Consider the following 21,391-nt stretch of genomic DNA (forward strand, 5'->3'; position numbering starts at 1 on the left):
TTTGGAGTGGTTAGGGGGACCAGAAAGGGGCAGTACTCTACTTCCCGCACCATCACAACCCGACCTCATCAAAGACGGCGCTCGTAATTTGTCACAGAAAGCAGCCAATAAACATATGTTAGGGGAAGAGGGAGGAGAGGAAGAAGAAGGGAGAACGAGAGGAGGGGAAGGCGAGTGAAAAAAGATAGCGCATGATTAAAGAGCCCGAACAGCTGCACAAAATCCAAACTACAAAAAGCGGTTTGAAAGAGACCTCTGCTAGAGTGATCTGATAAAGCTTACTGCTACTTAAACCCTACCAGGGATGAGAAGGAGGAGGGGGAGGGAGAGAGAGACAGAAAAAGAAAGAATGAAAAGAGACAAACAAATATGAAATTACTGACGCGCGACAACACTTCTTGGCAGAGACACTCGTCTCCTCTCCTTACGTGATTATAGCGAAGGCCATTGTATCACACAAAAATGACCCCTCTTGCCAATAACTCCACTATCGCTTTGGCCAAGTTCTATTTTTATCCCACAGCGCACCATTGTGCCTGACGTAGATCACAGCAATAAGACAATCTGTCAAGGTACTTTCCCCCCTTTATTTGCCTCACGAAGTGACACTGTACGTGTTGTGCCATGTAGCAAGGCTTTTTCACATCCTACAGATTATTTTCTTTAAAAATGTTCCCCCAGAAAGTTCGATAAAACTTGTTCACATATTGTGCTCCTTGCTAGCTTTCAACTCCTGGGTTCTTGAGCTTGTTTTCTCCTGTTTGTGTTGTTGTAGGAGTAGCGTGTGATGTGGAGATGTGTGATATTTTGGCTTGTTGTTGGATACCGTGGCAGGCTGAATGCATTAGCACAACACGGTGAGGCTTTGCTCGGTTGTTGTCGCTGCACTGGCCCTGTTTCTGCAGCATGTGATCAGAAAAGATGATAGAGAAGTTGGGGCCTTCTCTGACGTTCTTCTGCTGATCTGTAGATTCAACTGCATCCTATTCTGCTTTGAACTGCTTCAACCTGCTCAATGATAAAGGACAGAGGGGATGGGGGGGACGAAAGGACAGAGGGGACGGGGGGGACTAAAGGACAGAGGGGACGGGGGGACTAAAGGACAGAGGGGACAGGGGGGACTAAAGGACAGAGGGGACGGGGGGACTAAAGGACAGAGAGGACGGGGGGGACTAAAGGACAGAGGGGACGGGGGGACTAAAGGACAGAGGGGACAGGGGGGACTAAAGGACAGAGGGGACGGGGGGACTAAAGGACAGAGGGGACGGGGGGGACTAAAGGACAAGGGGGACTAAAGCACAGAGGAGACGGGGGGGACTAAAGGACAGAGGGGACGGGGGGGACTAAAGGACAAGGGGGACTAAAGCACAGAGGTGACAGGGGGACTAAAGGACAGGGGGATGGGGGGGACTAAAGGACAGAGGAGATGGGGGGACTAAAGGAAAGAGGGGATGGGGGGGACAAAAGGACAGAGGGGACAAAAGGACAGAGGAGACAGGGGGGACTAAAGGACAGGGGGATGGGGGGACTAAAGGACAGAGGGGATGGGGGGACTAAAGGACAGAGGAGACGGGGGGACTAAAGGACAGAGGGGACGGGGGGGACTAAAGGACAGAGGGGATGGGGGGACTAAAGGACAGAGGAGACAGAGGGGACTAAAGGACAGAGGGGACGGGGGGGACTAAAGGACAGGGGGACTAAAGCACAGAGGAGACGGGGGACTAAAGGACAGGGGGATGGGGGACTAAAGGACAGAGGAGATGGAGGGGAATAAAGGACAGGGGGGATGGGGGGGACAAAAGGACAGAGTAGACGGGGGGGACTAAAGGACAGGGGGGATGGGGGGGACTAAAGGACAGAGGGGATGGGGGGGACTAAAGGACAGAGGAGACAGAGGGGACTAAAGGACAGAGGGGACGGGGGGGGACAAAAGGACAGAGAGGACAAAAGGACAGAGGAGACGGGGGGGACTAAAGGACAGGGGGATGGGGGGACTAAAGGACAGAGGGGATGGGGGGACTAAAGGACAGAGGAGATGGGGCGCCTAAAGGACAGAGGGGACGGGGGGGACTAAAGGACAGAGGGGACTAAAGGACAGAGGAAATGGGGGACTAAAGGACAGGGGGATGGGGGATAAAGGGAGGGACAAAAGGACAGAGAGAGGACAGAGGGGAAAAGGACAGAGGAGACAGAGGGGACTAAAGGACAGGGGGATGGGGGGACTAAAGGACAGAGGGGATGGGGGACTAAAGGACAGAGGAGACGGGGGGGGACTAAAGGACAGAGGGGACGGGGGGGACTAAAGGACAGGAGGGGGACTAAAGCACAGAGGTGACAGGGGGACTAAAGGACAGGGGGATGGGGGACTAAAGGACAGAGGGGACTAAAGGAAAGGGGGATGGGAGACTAAAGGACAGAGGGGACTAAAGGACAGGGTGGGGGGGACAAAAGGACAGAGGGGACGGGGGGGACTAAAGGACAGAGGGGACGGGGGGGACTAAAGGACAGGGGGATGGGGGACTAAAGGACAGAGGGGATGGTTGGACTAAAGGACAAAGGAGACGGGGGGACTAAAGGACAGAGGGGACGGGGGGACTAAAGGACAGAGGGGATGGGGGACTAAAGGACAGAGGAGACAGAGGGGACTAAAGGACAGAGGGGACGGGGGGACTAAAGGACAGGGGGACTAAAGCACAGAGGAGACGGGGGGACTAAAGGACAGGGGGATGGGGGACTAAAGGACAGAGGAGATGGAGGGGAATAAAGGACAGAGGGGACGGGGGGGGGGGACAAAAGGACAGAGGAGACTAAAGGACAGAGGAGACGGGGGGACTAAAGGACAGAGGAGACGGAGGGGACTAAAGGACAGAGGAGGGATGGGGGACTAAAGGGGGGGACTAAAGGACAGAGGGGATGGGGGGACTAAAGGACAGAGGAGACAGAGGGGACTAAAGGACAGAGGGGACGGGGGGGGACAAAGGACAGAGAGACAAAAGGACAGAGGAGACGGGGGGACTAAAGGACAGGGAGATGGGGGGACAAAGGACAGAGGGGAAGGGGAGGGACTAAAGGACAGAGGAGATGGGGGGACTAAAGGACAGAGGGGACGGGGGGACTAAAGGACAGGGGGACTAAAGGACAGAGGAACGGGGGGACTAAAGGACAGGGGACGGGGGGACTAAAGGACAGAGGGGACAGGGGGACTAAAGGACAGGGGGACTAAAGGACAGAGGAGACAGAGGGGGCTAAAGGACAGACGGGGGGAGACAGATGGGGGACTAAAGGACAGGGGGACGGGGGGGACTAAAGGACAGGGGGATGGGGGATTAAAGGACAGAGGAGACGGGGGACTAAAGGACAGAGGGGATGGGGGGACTAAAGGACATGGGGAGATGGGGGACTAAAGGACAGAGGGGACGGGGGGGGACTAAAGGACAGAGGGGACGGGGGACTAAAGGACAGGGGGATGGGGGGAGGGGACATGGGGGGGGACTAAAGGACAGGGGGACTGGGGGGACTAAAGGACAGGGTGGGGGAACTAAAGGACAGAGGGACGGGGGTACTAAAGGACAGGGGGAAGGGGGGACAGAGGGACGGTGGGGACTAAAGGACAGGGGGGATAGGGGGACAAAAGGACAGAGGAGACAGAGGGGACTAAAGGACAGGGGGACGGGGGGACTAAAGGACAGAGGGGACGGGGGACTAAAGGACAGAGGGGAGACGGAGGGGACTAAAGGACAGAGGGGATGGGGGGACTAAAGGACAGAGGAGACGGAGGGGACTAAAGGACAGAGGGGACGGGGGGGACTAAAGGACAGGGGGAACTAAAGGACAGAGGAGACTAAAGGACAGAGGAGACGGGGGGACTAAAGGACAGAGGAGACGGAGGGGACTAAAGGACAGAGGAGACGGAGGGGACTAAAGGACAGGGGGGACTAAAGGACAGAGGAGACGGGGGGACTAAAGGACAGAGGAGACAGAGGGGACTAAAGGACAGCGGGGACTAAAGGACAGGGTACTCCAAAGGACAAAGGAGACAAAAGGACAGAGGAGACGGGGGGAACTAAAGGACAGAGGAGACTAAAGGACAGAGGAGACGGGGGGACGAAAGGACAGAGGGTACTAAAGGACAGAGGAGACGGAGGGGACTAAAGGACAGAGGGGACGGGGGGACTAAAGGACAGGGCGGACTAAAGGACAGAGGAGACGGAGGGGACTAAAGGACAGAGGAGACGGAGGGGACTAAATGACAGAGGGGACAGGGGGGACTAAAGGACAGGGGGGACTAAAGGACAGAGGAGACGGGGGGCTAAAGGACAGAGTAGATGGGGGACTAAAGGACAGGGGGATGGGGGACTAAAGGACATGGGGGACGGGGGGACTAAAGGACAGGGGGATGGGGGATTAAAGGACAGAGGAGACGGGGGACTAAAGGACACGGGGATGGGGGACTAAAGGACATGGGGGACGGGGGGACTAAAGGACAGGGGGACGGGGGGACGGGGGGATTAAAGGACAGAGGAGACGGGGGACTAAAGGACAGGGGGATGGGGGATGGGGGACAAACGACATGGGGTACCGGGGGACTAAAGGACAGGGGGACTGGGGGAACTAAAGGACGGGGAACTAAAGGACGGAGTGGACGGGGGGGACTAAAGGACAGGGGGATGGGGGGACTAAAGGACGGTGGGGAACTAAAGGACGGGGGGAACTAAAGGACGGAGTGGACGGGGGGGACAAAAGGACAGGGGGAAGGGGGACGAGGGGGACTAAAGGATAGGGGGACGGTTGGGGACTAAAGGATGGGGGGACGAGGGTGACTAAAGGACAGAGGGGACGGGGGGACTAAAGGACAGGGGCGATTAAAGGACAGAGGAGATGGGGGGGACTAAAGGACAGGGGGACTAAAGGACAGAGGAGACGGGGGGACTAAAGGACAGAGGAGACGGAGGGGACTAAAGGACAGGGGGCCTAAAGGACAGAGGGGACGGGGGGGACTAAAGCACAGAGGAGACGGAGGGGACTAAAGGACAGGGGGCCTAAAGGACAGAGGGAGGGGGACTAAAGGACAGAGGAGACGGAGGGGACTAAAGGACAGAGGGAACTAAAGGACAGAGGAGACTAAAGGACAGAGGGGAGGGGGACTAAAGGACAGAGGAGACAAGGGGGACTAAAGGACAGAGGGGACTAAAGGACAGAGGAGACGGAGGGGACTAAAGGACAGAGGGGACGGGGGGACTAAAGGACAGAGGGGACGGGGGGACTAAAGGACAGAGGGGACAGGGGAGACTAAAGGACAGGGGGACTAAAGGACAGAGGAGACGGGGGGTAAAGGACAGAGGAGACAGGGGGACTAAAGGACAGGGGGATGGGGGACTAAAGGACATGGGGTACGGGGGGACTAAAGGACAGGGGGACGGGGGGGACTAAAGGACAGAGGAGACGGAGGGGACTAAACGACAGGGGGACTGGGGGACTAAAGGACAGAGGAGACAGGGGACTAAACGACAGAGGAGACGGGGGACTAAAGGACAGAGGAGACGGAGGGGACTAAAGGACAGAGGGGACGGGGGGACTAAAGGACAGGGGGAACTAAAGGACAGAGGAGACTAAAGGACAGAGGAGACGGGGGACTAAAGGACAGAGGAGACGGAGGGGACTAAAGGACAGAGGAGACGGAGGGGACTAAACAACAGGGGGACTGGGGGACTAAAGGACAGAGGAGACAGGGGACTAAACGACAGAGGAGACGGGGGGACTAAAGGACAGGGGGACGGGTTGGGGACTAAACAACAGGGGTAATGGGGGACTAAAGGACAGGGGAGACGAGGGGGACTGAAGGATGGGGGAAGGGTTGGGGACTAAACGACAGGGGGACGGTGGGGAACTAAAGGACGGGGGGAACTAAAGGACGGAGTGGACGGGGGACTAAAGGACAGGGGGACGGTGGGGAACTAACGGACGGTGGGGAACTAAAGGACGGGGGGAACTAGAGGACGGAGTGGACGGGGGGACTAAAGGACAGGGGGACGGGGGGACTAAAGGACGGACGGGGGGACTAAAGGACAGGGGGACGGGGGGAACTAAAGGATAGGGGGTGGTTGGGGACTAAAGGACAGGGGGGAAGGGGGGATGGGGGGACGGGGGGACTAAAGGACAGGAGGGACTAAATGACAGGGAGACGAGGGGGACTAAAGGATAGAGGAGACGGAGGGGACTAAAGGACAGGGGGACTAAAGGACAGAGGGACGGGGGGGGACTAAAGGACAGGGGAGACGGGGGGACTAAAGGACAGGGGGACTAAATGACAGAGGAGACGGGGGGGACTAAAGGACAGAGGAGACGGAGGGGGACTAAAGGACAGAGGAGACGGGGGGGACTAAAGGACAGAGGAGACGGGGGGACTAAAGGACAGGGGGACTTAAGGACAGAGGAGACGGGGGGACGAAAGGACAGGGAGACAGAGGGGACTAAAGGACAGGGGGAACTAAAGGACAGGGGAGACGGGGGGACTAAAGGACAGAGGAGACGGGGGGACTAAAGGACAGGGGGAACTAAAGGACGGAGTGGACGGGGGGGACTAAAGGACAGGGGGACGGTGGGGAACTAAAGGACGGGTGGGGAACTAAAGGACGGGGGGGAACTAAAGGACAGAGGAGACGGAGGGGACTAAAGGACAGAGGAGACGGGGGGACTAAAGGACAGAGGAGACGGGGGGGACTAAGGAACAGGGGGAACTAAAGGACGGAGTGGACGGGGGGACTAAAGGACGGTGGGGAACTAAAGGACGGTGGGGAACTAAAGGACGGGGGGAACTAAAGGACGGGGGGAACTAAAGGACGGGGGGAACTAAAGGACAGAGGAGACGGAGGGGACTAAAGGACAGAGGAGACGGGGGGGACTAAAGGACAGGGGGGATGGTGGGGAACTAAAGGACGGTGGGGAACTAAAGGACGGTGGGGAACTAAAGGACGGTGGGGAACTAAAGGACGGGGGGAACTAAAGGACAGAGGAGACGGGGGGACTAAAGGACAGAGGAGACGGGGGGACTAAAGGACGGGGGGATGGTGGGGAACTAAAGGACGGTGGGGAACTAAAGGACAGGGGGAAGGGGGGACTAAAGGACAGAGGGGGAGGGACTAAAGGACAGGGGGAATAAAGGACAGAGGGACGGGGGGGGACTAAAGGACAGGGGGACGGAGGGGACTAAAGGACAGGGGGACTAAAGGACAGGGGAACTAAAGGACAGAGGGGACGGGGGGACTAAAGGACAGGGGGACTAAAGGACAGAGGGGGGGAACTAAAGGACAGGGGGAACTAAAGGACAGGGGGAAGGGGGGACTAAAGGACAGAGGAGACGGAGGGGACTAAAGGACAGGGGGAATAAAGGACAGAGGAGACGGGGGGACTAAAGGACAGAGGACAGGGGGGAACTAAAGGACAGAGGAGACGGGGGGACTAAAGGACAGAGGAGGGGGAACTAAAGGACAGGGGGAACTAAAGGACAGAGGGGGGGGAACTAAAGGACAGGGGAACTAAAGGACAGAGGAGAGACTAAAGGACAGAGGGGACTAAAGGACGGGGGAACTAAAGGACAGGGGGAATGGGGGGAACTAAAGGACAGGGGGGAACTAAAGGACAGGGGAACTAAAGGACAGAGGAGACAGGGGGACTAAAGGACGGGACAGGGGGATTGGGGGACTAAAGGACATAAATGAGTATGGGGGAACTACGTGGGGGACTAAAGGGAGGAACGGAGGGGACTAAAGGACGGGGGGAACTGGGGGAAAGGACAGGGGACTAAAACTAAAGGACGGGGGAACTAAAGGACGGGGGGAACTAAAGGACGGGGGAACTAACTAAAGGACAGGGGAGACAGGGGGGAACTAAAGGACGGTGGGGAACTAAAGGACGGGGGGAACTAAAGGACAGGGGGAAGGGGGGAACTAAAGGAAGGGGGAACTAACGGACGGGGGAACTAAAGGACGGTGGGAACTAAAGGACGGTGGGGAACTAAAGGACGGGGGGAACTAAAGGAGGAGACGGGGAACTAAAACAGAGGAGACGGGGGGGACTAAAGGACAGGGGGATGGTGGGGAACTAAAGGAGGGGGACTAAAGGACAGAGGAGACGGGGGGAACTAAAGGACAGGGGGGAACTAAAGGACGGGGGAACTAAAGGACGGGGGGGAACTAAAGGACGGGGGGAACTAAAGGACGGGGGGAACTAAAGGACAGAGGGGGAGGGGACGGACGGGGGGACTAAAGGACAGACTAAAGGACAGGGGGGACTAAAGGACAGAGGAGACGGGGGGACTAAAGGACAGGGGGATGGTGGGGAACTAAAGGACGGTGGGGAACTAAAGGACGGTGGGGAACTAAAGGACGGGGGGGACTAAAGGACAGGGGGGAAGGGGGGGACTAAAGGACAGGGGGGACGGTGGGGAACTAACGGACGGTGGGGAACTAAAGGACGGGGGGAACTAAAGGACGGAGTGGACGGGGGTGACTAAAGGACAGGGGGGAAGGGGGGGACTAAAGGACAGAGGAGACGGAGGGGACTAAAGGACAGGGGGGAATAAAGGACAGAGGAGACGGGGGGGACTAAAGGACAGAGGAGACGGAGGGGACTAAAGGACAGGGGGGACTAAAGGACAGAGGAGACGGGGGGGACTAAAGGACAGAGGAGACGGGGGGACTAAAGGACAGGGGGGACTAAAGGACAGAGGGGACGGGGGAACTAAAGGACAGGGGGGACTAAAGGACAGAGGAGACGGGGGTGGGGCTAAAGGACAGAGGAGACGGGGGTGGGGCTAAAGGACAGAGGAGACGGGGGGGACTAAAGGACAGGGGGAATGGGGGGGACTAAAGGACAGGGGGACTAAAGGACAGAGGAGACGGGGGTGGGGCTAAAGGACAGAGGAGACAGGGGGGACTAAAGGACAGGGGGAATGGGGGGGACTAAAGGACAGGGGGATTGGGGGACTAAAGGACATAAATGAGTATGGGGGACTAAGGGACTAAAGGACAGGGGGGACGTGGGGGACTAAAGGACAGAGGAGACGGAGGGGACTAAATGACAGGGGGGACTGGGGGGACTAAAGGACAAAGGAGACAGGGGACTAAACGACAGAGGAGACGGGGGGACTAAAGGACAGGTGGACGGGTTGGGGACTAAACAACAGGGGTACGGGGGGGACTAAAGGACAGGGGAGACGAGGGGGACTGAAGGATGGGGGGAAGGGTTGGGGACTAAACGACAGGGGGGACGGTGGGGAACTAAAGGACGGGGGGAACTAAAGGACAGGGGGAAGGGGGGACTAAAGGACGGGGGATCGGGGTGACTAAAGGACAGGGGGACGAGGGGGACTAAAGGATAGGGGGGACGGTTGGGGACTAAAGGATGGGGGGACAAGGGGGACTAAAGGATGGGGGCGACGGGGGATGGGGGGCTAAAGGACAGGGGGACGAGGGGGACTAAAGGACAGAGGGGACGGGCGGGACTAAAGGACAGGGGGGATTAAAGGACAGATGAGACGGAGGGGACTAAAGGACAAGGGGGACTAAAGGACAGAGGAGACGGGGGGGACTAAAGGACAGAGGAGACGGAGGGGACTAAAGGGCAGGGGGGACTAAAGGATAGAGGAGACGGGGGGGACTAAAGGACAGAGGGGACGGAGGGGACTAAAGGGCAGGGGGACTAAAGGACAGAGGAGACGGGGGGACTAAAGGACAGAGGAGACGGAGGGGACTAAAGGGCAGGGGGGACTAAAGGACAGAGGAGACGGTGGGGACTAAAGGACAGGGGGGACTAAAGGACAGGGGGACTGGGTGAGTAAAGGACGGGGGGACAAGGGGACTAAAGGACAGGGGGGACGTGGGGGGCAAAAGGACAGGGGGAACTAAAGGACATGGGGGACCAAAGGACAGAGGAGACGGTGGGGACTAAAGGACAGGGGGGACTAAAGGACAGAGGGACTGGGTGACTAAAGGACGGGGGGACAAGGGGACTAAAGGACAGGGGGGACGTGGGGGGCTAAAGGACGGGGGGGACTAAAGCAACATAAAGTTGGAGATTAGGTCAGAGGGAAAATCCCCCAACAATGGAAGATTTTATAATGCTTCCAAATCCTTAATTCATGTATTTTGAAATATTCACTCTTATGACTATTATGCAGATCCTAATTTCCATGTAGACTGAATGAAAACGACACAAAATAATCACTCTTATTATGACTATTATGACTATTATTCAGATCCTAATTTCCATGTGGACTGAATGAAAACGTGTTTCGTGATCCGAGAGATAAAAAGAGAAAAGAAAACAGCAAATTCCTACAGAGAGGCATATAAATCATGTATGTCTTTTTTTCTCTGGAGTCTTATCCTTGAAATCAACATTTAGTCATTTTTTTATTTGGGAAGTGAAGAGCTACAGTGGGGGAGTGGGAGATTTGGTTCACAAGGTTTAGCTCTGGTCCGGCCGTACAGTAGAGTGAAGGACAAGGCTGATTAGCCGTAGTTCCCGCCTCAAATCCCTCAGCTCGGAGAACAGCTGCACCGTTCACATAACCTTGCATGCCCCCCCTGCCCCCTTCCTACCCCCCTGGCTAATGATAGCAGAGCATGTCCCCTTTGCAAACAAACAGATTTTTCCACTTCACACACTCACACTGGTGGGCTCTCCTCTCTCCCTCTACTCTCTCCGTTCCCTCCCTTCATTTTCTCATATTATTGATGGTTTTCTCCACCCTGAGAAAAATCCACAGGCCACATGACCTCAGGAACGGGCTGAGAACGATGAAGGACCCTCCCCTTCTTCCCACTCTGTCCAGTGAGCAACCCACTTACTGGGGTGGGGGTGTGGGTGGTGGGGGTGGAAGGGGCCAGCTCTGGACCCCAGCCGCTGCTGCTGCACATTATCCCAAATAAAAAACTCATTACAGGTGTACTTAACTGAGGGGAGCTAGCGAGCGTCAGAGGCTATTCCCTGTTATCATTCCAAGTGCTTCTCTACCGACTAGACTAGAGGGAAGAGGAGCCCAGAAAGGTAGGCAGCTGAACGGTAGAGGAAAAAGAGGAGGAGATGAGAGGTAGAGGAGGAGGGGAACGAGAAGGGAGGGGAGGCAGAAAATGATTTTGAATTTACTTCCGAGAAAAATTAACAAGAGCCTTTCATTCTTTCACTTTCTCTCTTCCCGTAGCTCCCTCTTCCTCTCGACATCTCTCTCTCTCTCTATATATCTATCTCCCTGTGGATTTCCTACTGCTCTTCCTTGTTTTCCACAACCTCAGAAGTGGGTCATCGACAGGCAGCATTTTGAAGAACATAACAAAAACTGTCTGTACTCTGAGAACAATCCTGGGCTTCTTTAACAAGAAGCACACTTATCAAATTAAGCTGTCAAAAGCAAATTAATAACAGCCAGTACTATTCCCTTCAGAAAGGTACAAACAAATTGGAGAAAACTACTGACCAATTACTAGTGAGGCATGGTAGCCCTGGATTTGTCTCTCACTCTTCACAAGGATGCCCTAGTTAATATGATTATAACCAAGCTCAACATCACCAGCAGTTAGCAGAAGATTGATAAATATCAATCAAATCAATCCAAAGGTTTCCTACATACTATATGAGTGTCATGACAAAATGAAACACTACATTTGAGACCTGATCACCCAATGACCTAGTACAGTGTGAAGACAACCATTTCCTAAGGGAGGCAAAAAGAGAAAGTTAACACTCTCAGCACCATGTTAACATGGCACATGTATGTGACAGTGAAGTGAAATTAACATGACACCTCCACATATAGATGGCAATGAGCAGAGAGAGGACATCACCCCTCCAGTTTACACACACAGACACAGTGAGTGTCAGAAAATACTTAACCCGTTAACACTCCTCTCACAATACCACTCTCACAGCCCATTACTGCCATTATCGCTGATAGTCTCTACAACAACAGAGACATATGTACAATTATCACCAATTCACTCCCCTAATATTCCAAAATGTCACCCTATTCAACTATATCCAAGTCTACACGCCAAGAAGACAACAACAACGTCTCCTACTGTAGAGGCATTTCTCATTGGCTTGATACACCCTCTATGTCAGTCCCATCCTGTTTGGTAGTCCCCCAGGGGACAGCGGTAGCCCAGTGGTGGAGTAGCCCAGTGGTGGAGTAGCCCAGCGGTGGAGTAGCCCAACGGTGGAGTAGCCCAGCGGTGGAGTAGCCCAGTGGTGGAGTAGCCCAGCGGTGGAGTAGCCCAACGGTGGAGTAGCCCAGTGGTGGAGTAGCCCAGTGGTGGAGTAGCCCAGTGGTGGAGTAGCCCAGCGGTGGAGTAGCCCAGTGGTGGAGTAGCCCAGCGGTGGAGTAGCCCAGTGGTGGAGTAGCCCAGTGGTGGAGTAGCCCAGCGGTGGAGTAGCCCAGCGGTGGAGTAGCCCAGTGGTGGAGTAGCCCAGCGGTGGAGTAGCCCAACGGTGGAGTAGCCCAGCGGTGGAGTAGCCCAGTGGTGGAGTAGCCCAGTGGTGGAGTAGCCCAGTGGTGGAGTAGCCCAGCGGTGGAGTAGCCCAGTGGTGGAGTAGCCCAGCGGTGGAGTAGCCCAGGGGTGGAGTAGCCCAACGGTGGAGTAGCCCAGTGGTGGAGTAGCCCAGCGGTGGAGTAGCCCAGTGGTGGAGTAGCCCAGTGGTGGAGTAGCCCAGTGGTGGAGTAGCCCAACGGTGGAGTAGCCCAGCGGTGGAGTAGCCCAGCGGTGGAGTAGCCCAGTGGTGGAGTAGCCCAGCGGTGGAGTAGCCCAGCGGTGGAGTAGCCCAGCGGTGGAGTAGCCCAGCGGTGGAGTAGCCCAGCGGTGGAGTAGCCCAGCGGTGGAGTAGCCCAGTGGTGGAGTAGCCCAACGGTGGAGTAGCCCAGCGGTGGAGTAGCCCAGTGGTGGAGTAGCCCAACGGTGGAGTAGCCCAGCGGTGGAGTAGCCCAGCGGTGGAGTAGCCCAGGGGTGGAGTAGCCCAGTGGTGGAGTAGCCCAGCGGTGGAGTAGCCCAGTGGTGGAGTAGCCCAGCGGTGGAGTAGCCCAGCGGTGGAGTAGCCCAGTGGTGGAGTAGCCCAGCGGTGGAGTAGCCCAGTGGTGGAGTAGCCCAGCGGTGGAGTAGCCCAGCGGTGGAGTAGCCCAGCGGTGGAGTAGCCCAGTGGTGGAGTAGCCCAGTGGTGGAGTAGCCCAACGGTGGAGTAGCCCAGCGGTGGAGTAGCCCAGTGGTGGAGTAGCCCAGCGAGGATGCACCGTAGTAGGGGAGGGATGTGACGTGGTTGCACTTGGAGGGCCTGGGACTGTGGAGGAGGAAGGCCAGCCCGGTGCTTCCACCACGGCAGGTATCCCCCATGCTTCCTCAGCTATTTATAAACCATGAGCCCAGCACAGGGACAAAAATAAGACCAGGGCCATTTTTTTAACAAACAATACTGCTCACACACACCCTCACAGATCCACTCACAGACACGAAAACACATACACAGGAGTTATTATGCTGTATAGACAAATAGAAAGGTGTCACTGCAGCGCTGCTCAAATATAAACCCTCATCGCTCCACACCTCTCTCCCTTCTTCCCCTCTTCCCCACCTCTCTCCCTTCTTCCCCACTTCCCCACCTCTCTCCCTTCTTCCCCACTTCCCCACCTCTCTCCCTTCTTCCCCACTTCCCCACCTCTCTCCCTTCTTCCCCACTTCCCCACCTCTCTCCCTTCTTCCCCACTTCCCCCACCTCTCTCCCTTCTTCCCCACTCCCCCACCTCTCTCCCTTCTTCCCCACTTCCCCACCTCTCTCCCTTCTTCCCCACTTCCCCACCTCTCTCCCTTCTTCCCCACTTCCCCACCTCTCTTCTACTGCTCCACACCTCTCTCCCTTCCTCCCCACTTCCACACCTCTCTCCCTTCTTCCCCACTTCCCCACCTCTCTCCCTTCTTCCCCACCTCTCTCCTACTGCTCCACACCTCTCTCCCTTCTTCCCCACTTCCCCACCTCTCTCCTACTGCTCCACACCTCTCTCCCTTCTTCCCCACTTCCCCACCTCTCTCCTACTGCTCCACACCTCTCTCCCTTCTTCCCCACTTCCCCACCTCTCTCCTACTGCTCCACACCTCTCTCCCTTCTTCTCCACTTCCCCACCTCTCTCCTACTGCTCCACACCTCTCCCTTCTTCCCCACTTCCCCACCTCTCTCCTACTGCTCCACACCTCTCTCCCTTCTTCCCCACTTCCCCACCTCTCTCCTACTGCTCAACCCTCTCCCTTCTTCCCCACCTCTCTCCCTTCTTCCCCACTTCCCCACCTCTCTCCTACTGCTCAACCCTCTCTCTTCTGACACACACACACACACGCACACACACACACACACACACACACACACACACACACACACACACACACACACACACACACACACACACACACACACACACACACACACACACACACACACACACACACACACACACACACACACACACACACACACACACACACACACACACACACACACACACACACACACACACACACACACACACACACACACACACACACACACACACACACACACACACACACACACGGTTATTTGTTTTTCCACTGGGCTTGTCCACAGTGGCAGCCAGCTGAAAGCATCCATCGGCAGAGCTCAGAGAGAGGTTGGTGGTGTTCACAAGGTTCCACTCTGCCTAGCAGGCCGGAGTTTCAAACCTTGAAGTGGAGTGGCGGGCTAGAATTTAAAACCTTGAAGTGAAGCACAATGCTGGAGTTTCAAACCTTGAAGTGAAGCACAATGCTGGAGTTTCAAACCTTGAAGTGAAGCACAATGCTGGAGTTTCAAACCTTGAAGTGAAGCACAATGCTGGAGTTTCAAACCTTGAAGTGAAGCACAATGCTGGAGTTTCAAACCTTGAAGTGAAGCACAATGCTGGAGTTTCAAACCTTGAAGTGAAGCACAATGCTGGAGTATCAAACCTTGAAGTGAAGCACAATGCTGGAGTTTCAAACCTTGAAGTGAAGCACCAGGTTGGAGTTTTAAACAAAGTGCACAATGCTGGAGTTTCAAACCCCTCATTCAAATTATACATGCAACTGAAGCACCGCAAACTGCAAATCTCAAACCTGTGAAGCACAATGCTGGAGTATCAAACCTTGAAGTGAAGCACCAGGTTGGAGTTTTAAACAAAGTGCCCCCTCATTCATTATACATGCAACTCCGCACTGCAAATCTCCTGTCCGCAACACTCTCTCTCTCTCTCTCTCTCTCTCTCTCTCTCTCTCTCTCTAAGAATGAATAATGACATCACGCGCTGCATTATGGAAAAGCCATACATCAAAGCAAACAGCGAGCCAGCCAGAAAAGTCTTAAAAAATGGAGTGAGAGAGAGAGAGAAAGAGAGAGAGAACGAGAGTGAGAGAGAGAGATAGAAAGAGAAAGAGAGAGAGTGAGAGAGAGAAAGCGAGAGAGAGAGAAAGAGTATGCTCACAAGAGAGAGAAAGCGAAAGAGAGAGATACAGTCAAACCTACACATATTTATCTGTGGACTTGCACAAGAAAGTTACACAATTTCAAACGATGAAGTAAACATCTAAAGGCATATTTCAGTGGCACAAATTTCTATATGGCAGTACGAAAACTACCTAAACTTTAGCAGATAAAAGTAGGTTTTTTAAATGTAAAGTAAAGTTTCTGAAGATGTTGCTGAATTTAAGAATTATTGTTGTGGCATAGAAACTAATAAAATATTACAAAATGAGTTTGTGAAGATTTCTCTTTCTGCGTTGCACAGCTCAATAAGCAGTATTTACCTGTTATTATTCCGTTTTTCCCCCCAAATGCAACAAAACATCCTACACCACTTCAGACCATGAAAGCCTCAAAGTCATTTTTGGATAATTTTTTTAAATACATTGCCAGTTGTTTTAGAACATGGCAGTAGAAAAAGGCTACAGTCACCAAGCCTGTCAGAGTTCTCTATCAGAGAGCAATACAAAGACAATGCCTACACGGTCATATAACACCCAGATAGAGTCAGCTTTAGGAACGTGTCTGTCTCTCTCTTTTATTCTCTCTCCCTCTCAGTCTCTCTGTCCCTCTCAGTCTCTCTGTGTCTCTCAGTCTCTCTGTGTGTCTCAGTCTCTCTTTCCCTCTCAGTCTCTCTCTCTCTCTCCATCTCTCTCAGTCTCTCTGTGTCTCTCAGTCTCTCTGTGTTTCTCCATCTCTCTCCCTCTCAGTCTCTCTCTCCCTTTCGCTCTCCCCCTCTCAGTCTCTCTGTGTCTCTCCATCTCTCTCCCTCACAGTCTCTCTGTGTCTCTCCATCTCTCCCCCTCTCAGTCTCTCTCCCTCTCTCAGTCTCTCTGTCTCTCCATCTCTCTCCCTCACAATCTCTCTCCCCCTCTCAGTCTCTCTGTGTCTCTCCATCTCTCCCCATCTCAGTCTCTCACCCTCTCAGTCTCTCTCTCCCTCTCAGTCACTCTGTGTCTCTGTCTCTCTCCCCCTCTCAGTCTCTCTCCCCCTCTCAGTCTCTCTCCCCCTCTCAGTCTCTCTCTCCCTCTCAGTCACTCTGTGTCTCAGTCTCTCTCCCTCTCAGTCTCTCTCCCCCTCTCAGTCTCTCTCTCCCTCTCAGTCACTCTGTGTCTCAGTCTCTCCCCCTCTCAGTCTCTCTCCCTCTCAGTCTCTCTCCCCCTCTCTGTTTCTCTTTCTGTTTCTTTCTACATTCCAAATGTTAGAGACAGCCCTGTATGACACATTTTTGGATGCCGGCCCCTGATCTAGGAATGACACAGATGACAGTGGAGAGGAAAAGTGGTGTGGTCTTTGGCAGGACACTGCCTGGGTTAAGCTGTGTGCTCTACAGAACAGAGTGTATTCCTACTGTAGCGTCTCCACTCTGACAGTATTATTCACTAACAATGTTTCCAACAGTGGCCACTGACTTCAACAGAGAACTTCCTGCTTATCGATCCTGTGGATACAGAGCTGTGGCTTTGTGACATAAAATAACCCCGAGCATTCAAAAATGAACACTATAATCAGCTCTGCGCCAATATAATGAACATTTACATATCAGTCAACGATGAGCAATTAACTATTATAACAATATATATATTTTTAACTGCACTGGTCAGGGTGTGTGTGAGAAACTCCGCCTCTGGCTCCATGAACACAGGGTCTTCTAAAAAACACCTATTAGTGAGCTGTGAACCACGGCGTCAGGCAGGAGGCAGCAGGCAGGCAGCATTGGTGGCAGCGGTGGGCTTTCAGATGGATGTTAGAGTATGTGAGGCCAGCGCACAGAGGAACCTCTGTGCGTCTCACCGGACCATGTTTCAGAATGACTCGGCTATGTTGCTAGGGTGACAAAGATAAATTACAGTCACTGGAAAATATTTCTGCACTTTTCCCCCTCCTTTTTTCTCTTGTCATTGGGTGAAGTCTAACAGCATGCCACACCAAAGGGGGAGGTGGGACTTGTCTGAACAGTGAGGGAGAAATCGTCCCTCGCTACACCACACCACACCACACCACACCACACCACACCACACCACGGCAGAGACACAGGTCAGCCACTGTGTTTTATCAAGGAACATGCCTTTCATCTCAGAGTTGATGTGCACCAAGAGAAAACAACTCACCCCTCTGACCCACCCCCCCAAAAAAAGGATTTGGAGTTAATTCCACTTTTATTTCACAGCACATTTAGGGCAGGTAAAATAGACAATTCAAGATGAAGTCAAGCTATTTGGTTTTTGGAAACTACCCAGGTACAGTACAAGGTGCCTGGATTTCGTCTAAAATAAATCTCACTGGGAAACTATGGTAACTAATGCAAGTAAACATATATATTAAAAATAAAACTTGCAGTCTATAATGCCTAACGTCTGGCTTTTCTAATGCCTGAAAATGAACTTTCACTGACACACTAGACATACTGTATATAAATGCAGTAAAAGCTATTCATATCTACTTTAAACTAATACAACCCAGGCTCATAATATCATGTACAGACTTACTGGTTGTATCGAGTAGTGTTCGGAATATATCCCATATCCTTCTCTAAACATTTCTCTCCCTCTTATCACATCCAACCCTCCTTTCTCTGTTGTCTACTGTCCTCCTCTCTCAATCCAGACAGTCCAGGGCAGCGGTCTACATGGCGAGCTCCATATGTGGGTTTTTTAGGTGGATCTTAGCCTGGCATATATGCAGTTAAAGGCTGGAGCTGGTGATATTAGTCTATGTGGTCAGTAGCGCTGATATCTGTCCTGTCCTGTCTTGCCCAGACCACCCAGCAAGCAGCCGCCATGATGACCAGGCCTGACAGGAAACAGGAAACAGGAAACCGGAAGCAACAGGCAGGAAGTCCTGTTCTTCTAGTCTAGTCCATTTGGAATACAACAACATCTCTATCACACATTAGGAGACACTGACTTCAGTCTTCCAATGGACAGAAACACTTTTTCTCTCCTACAAGCTCTTCAACCCTGTCAATCTCATTCTTTATTGTTTAATTCGGTCTCTTTCAAAGTCTGTATTATATTCTCTTTCATACGATTTGTTTCTCCTCAGTTTATCTTTCCAACCATCACATTGACACTTTCTTCTCGACTCTACCATCTTTCCACACATCAATTCCTCCATGTGAGAATACAAAAAAAAGACATGAATTTTTATTTAAATGTCTACCAACAGACACGCAAACTAATTCAAACAAACACACACACACACACACACACACACACACACACACACACACACACACACACACACACACACACACGCACACACACACGCACACACACACACACACACACACACACACACACACACACACACACACACACACACACACAAACATACACTCGCAAACAAACAAAAGGAACACCAAACACAAAGCACAGAACAGCTAGAATTCTACTTTATGCAGAAATATTCTAAAATGTGTTTTACAATACAATTAAACATCAAAGCATGAGATATTCCTCTGTGATCTTTAACACCCTAGTGAACAAACCCCACACACCCCCTTCCACTTATAGCATTGAGGAAAAGTTGCTGAACGTCATGGCTAATTACTAGATAGAGACAGAAGACTTCGTTATGCAAACCAGGACACACTCATATCTGCATTGAAATACATCATAAAGCATTGAAGGACGACAATACTTTCTTGGGCTTATTTAAAACTTTATTAGTAATTGCAGCCTAATAAAGATACTGTGACAATGCACGCAATAAACACAAACACAGAGGGAAATATTCCCAACACATACATCAGTTAGGACAATATAATTAGGATTTGCACTAAATTAGTAAATAAACACATGCTTAGGTTGCCCAGATGCTTTTTTGTAATAAAAAAAAATGAGGCTAAACAGAACAATATTCAGCCCATACCTAGCTGTAGAGGGAACACCTGCCTTACAATAAACAAGCGCTCACACTGAAACCCCTTAAGTTATCAAATGATTTGAACCTGCTCCAATACAGCAGAACAACTCCAGTGAGCTATTCCGAGCAGAGCTCAGCTCTATTTGCACTGTTCATTTCAGATCAAATAGGAGAAGAAAAGCACCCTTCCTGTGTACTGTATGCTGGAGTTCCTGGGTGTATCGTCGTCACATTGTTGTGGAAAAAGGACCCAAAAATACAATGTCATTTGTGAGAATATCACCTCATGGTGTAAAATATGATGTCTCCTCCTCATCTGAAGTAAATAAGATTCCTCTGAATTGCTTCAAATGTTACCCGCTTCTTTAAGCCGAAGGGCATAAAGTGCAATTACTTCAGTATCTAGTATCTACCACAAGATCTTGCTAACCTGCAAATTAAAGTGTTTTACTGATGTTTAACTGAGCAAACTCTGCAAACCCCTTCCAAAACATTTGTGACCATTACTGGGGGGAAAAAAAGTCTAACTTTAAAGTAAAGCAATACGGGCTATTAAATGATTTGCTTAAACGTAAACACTTCTGATGTTTCTATTTAGAAAAATGTTTTCATAGATTTACTTTTTCCTTCATTAGGATGGTATTTTGAACCTTGCTTATGTAGCATGTGCCCATAAGTATCACTGTCGAGACTATTCCCTTCAAACGTAAGCGACCAAATTCAGCAGTCCTTTTTAGAGTTTACGGAGCATGCTAGTGTACGCCTTAAATCAAGCACTCTTTGACAGATTCCCTTATTGCACTGAATGCCAACAGGGAGCTGAACTCTCTCAGTTCATGCTGTTGAATATCAACCAGTAAATCTTCTCTCTGTTCATAAATCAGTACTAGAGAGGAACATTCTAACTACACTGGTCACTCAGAGGAAGCTGAAGATGTTTTTTGGGTTTACAGAAAAGCAGTGATCCTGGCACAAAGGGTGTCCCTTCACTTGAATACAGCTTTATTGAGCCCCTGGTGTACAGCGATGTGCTTCGACAATCAGCTAAATGCCCTGGCCAATCAGAGTGACACGTGACCCCCTAATCCCTCTTTGTGAGAAGGGTAAGAGCATGTTGTCACTTTTGGTTTTGTGAATCGGCATCCAGAATCCCCAATGATTTGTTAGGAAGGACATGTCTGAGAAGAGTAAGATAAACAAAGCAGAGAGAGAGAGGGAGGGAGATAGAGAGAGAGAGAGGGAGAGAGAGAGAGAGAGAGAGGGAGAGAGAGAGAGGGAGAGAGAGAGAGAGAGAGAGAGAGAGAGAGAGAGAGAGAGAGAGAGAGAGAGAGAGAGAGAGAGAGAGAGAGAGAGAGAGAGAGAGAGAGAGAGAGAGTGTGTGACTGATATTACAGAGCTTGGCTGAGAGAGTCCTTTGTGTGTAATCGTGTGTCCACATGTGAGCGCTCACCTTCCCTCTGAGCAGATTAACCTAACTCTAAATCCCGAGAGAGCAACAGGCGAGCGACACAAAGAACATCTTCATTGATGGTGGGAGTGGGAAGGAGTGCAGTAAATGTGTATGTCCACTACTCCTTGCCAAAGGGCAACTTCCCATCTACTCCTTCACAACAGAATGTCCAGAACATTCTGAGTAATGCAAAATACACTGGAGCCTTGAATCAAACAAGCAAATCCCACTTTACTGAATACTGAGCTGATAGTACTGATAAACGCAGAGACATTAGCCTTGCACTGAGCGTTGCTTGTATTTCCAGTAGTCCAACAGCCCAGAGGTGGTAGCAACTCTAAAAGCCTCTGGATGGGGCTGTACTTTTCCAGAATGTCCTCACAATCACTGCCTCTGCTCAATTCCTTTCTACAAAATCATCCAGAAACTTCAGAATTAGGCAATTCAATAATTGTGACTCATTTTGAGAAATCATGGCATTGAGTAAATAGATAATTTTAATTTCACATCATGATACCAATTTAC

General features: G+C 52.0%; 2 protein-coding genes across 5 annotated transcripts in view; both read right to left on the reverse strand.

Moving 5' to 3' along the window:
• Window positions 1-21,391, reverse strand: part of LOC118394027 (myocyte-specific enhancer factor 2C-like) — a 126,601-nt gene that overhangs the window by 80,756 nt on the left and 24,454 nt on the right. The window lies entirely within an intron of this gene.
• Window positions 12,117-13,379, reverse strand: LOC127907434 (uncharacterized). The gene has a single exon (XM_052462680.1). The coding sequence runs from the start codon at window positions 13,377-13,379 to the stop codon at window positions 12,117-12,119; it is 1,263 nt and encodes a 420-aa protein (XP_052318640.1).

The sequence above is a fragment of the Oncorhynchus keta genome, chromosome 14, assembly GCF_023373465.1.
Source record: "Oncorhynchus keta strain PuntledgeMale-10-30-2019 chromosome 14, Oket_V2, whole genome shotgun sequence".
NCBI classification, from domain to species: domain Eukaryota; kingdom Metazoa; phylum Chordata; class Actinopteri; order Salmoniformes; family Salmonidae; genus Oncorhynchus; species Oncorhynchus keta.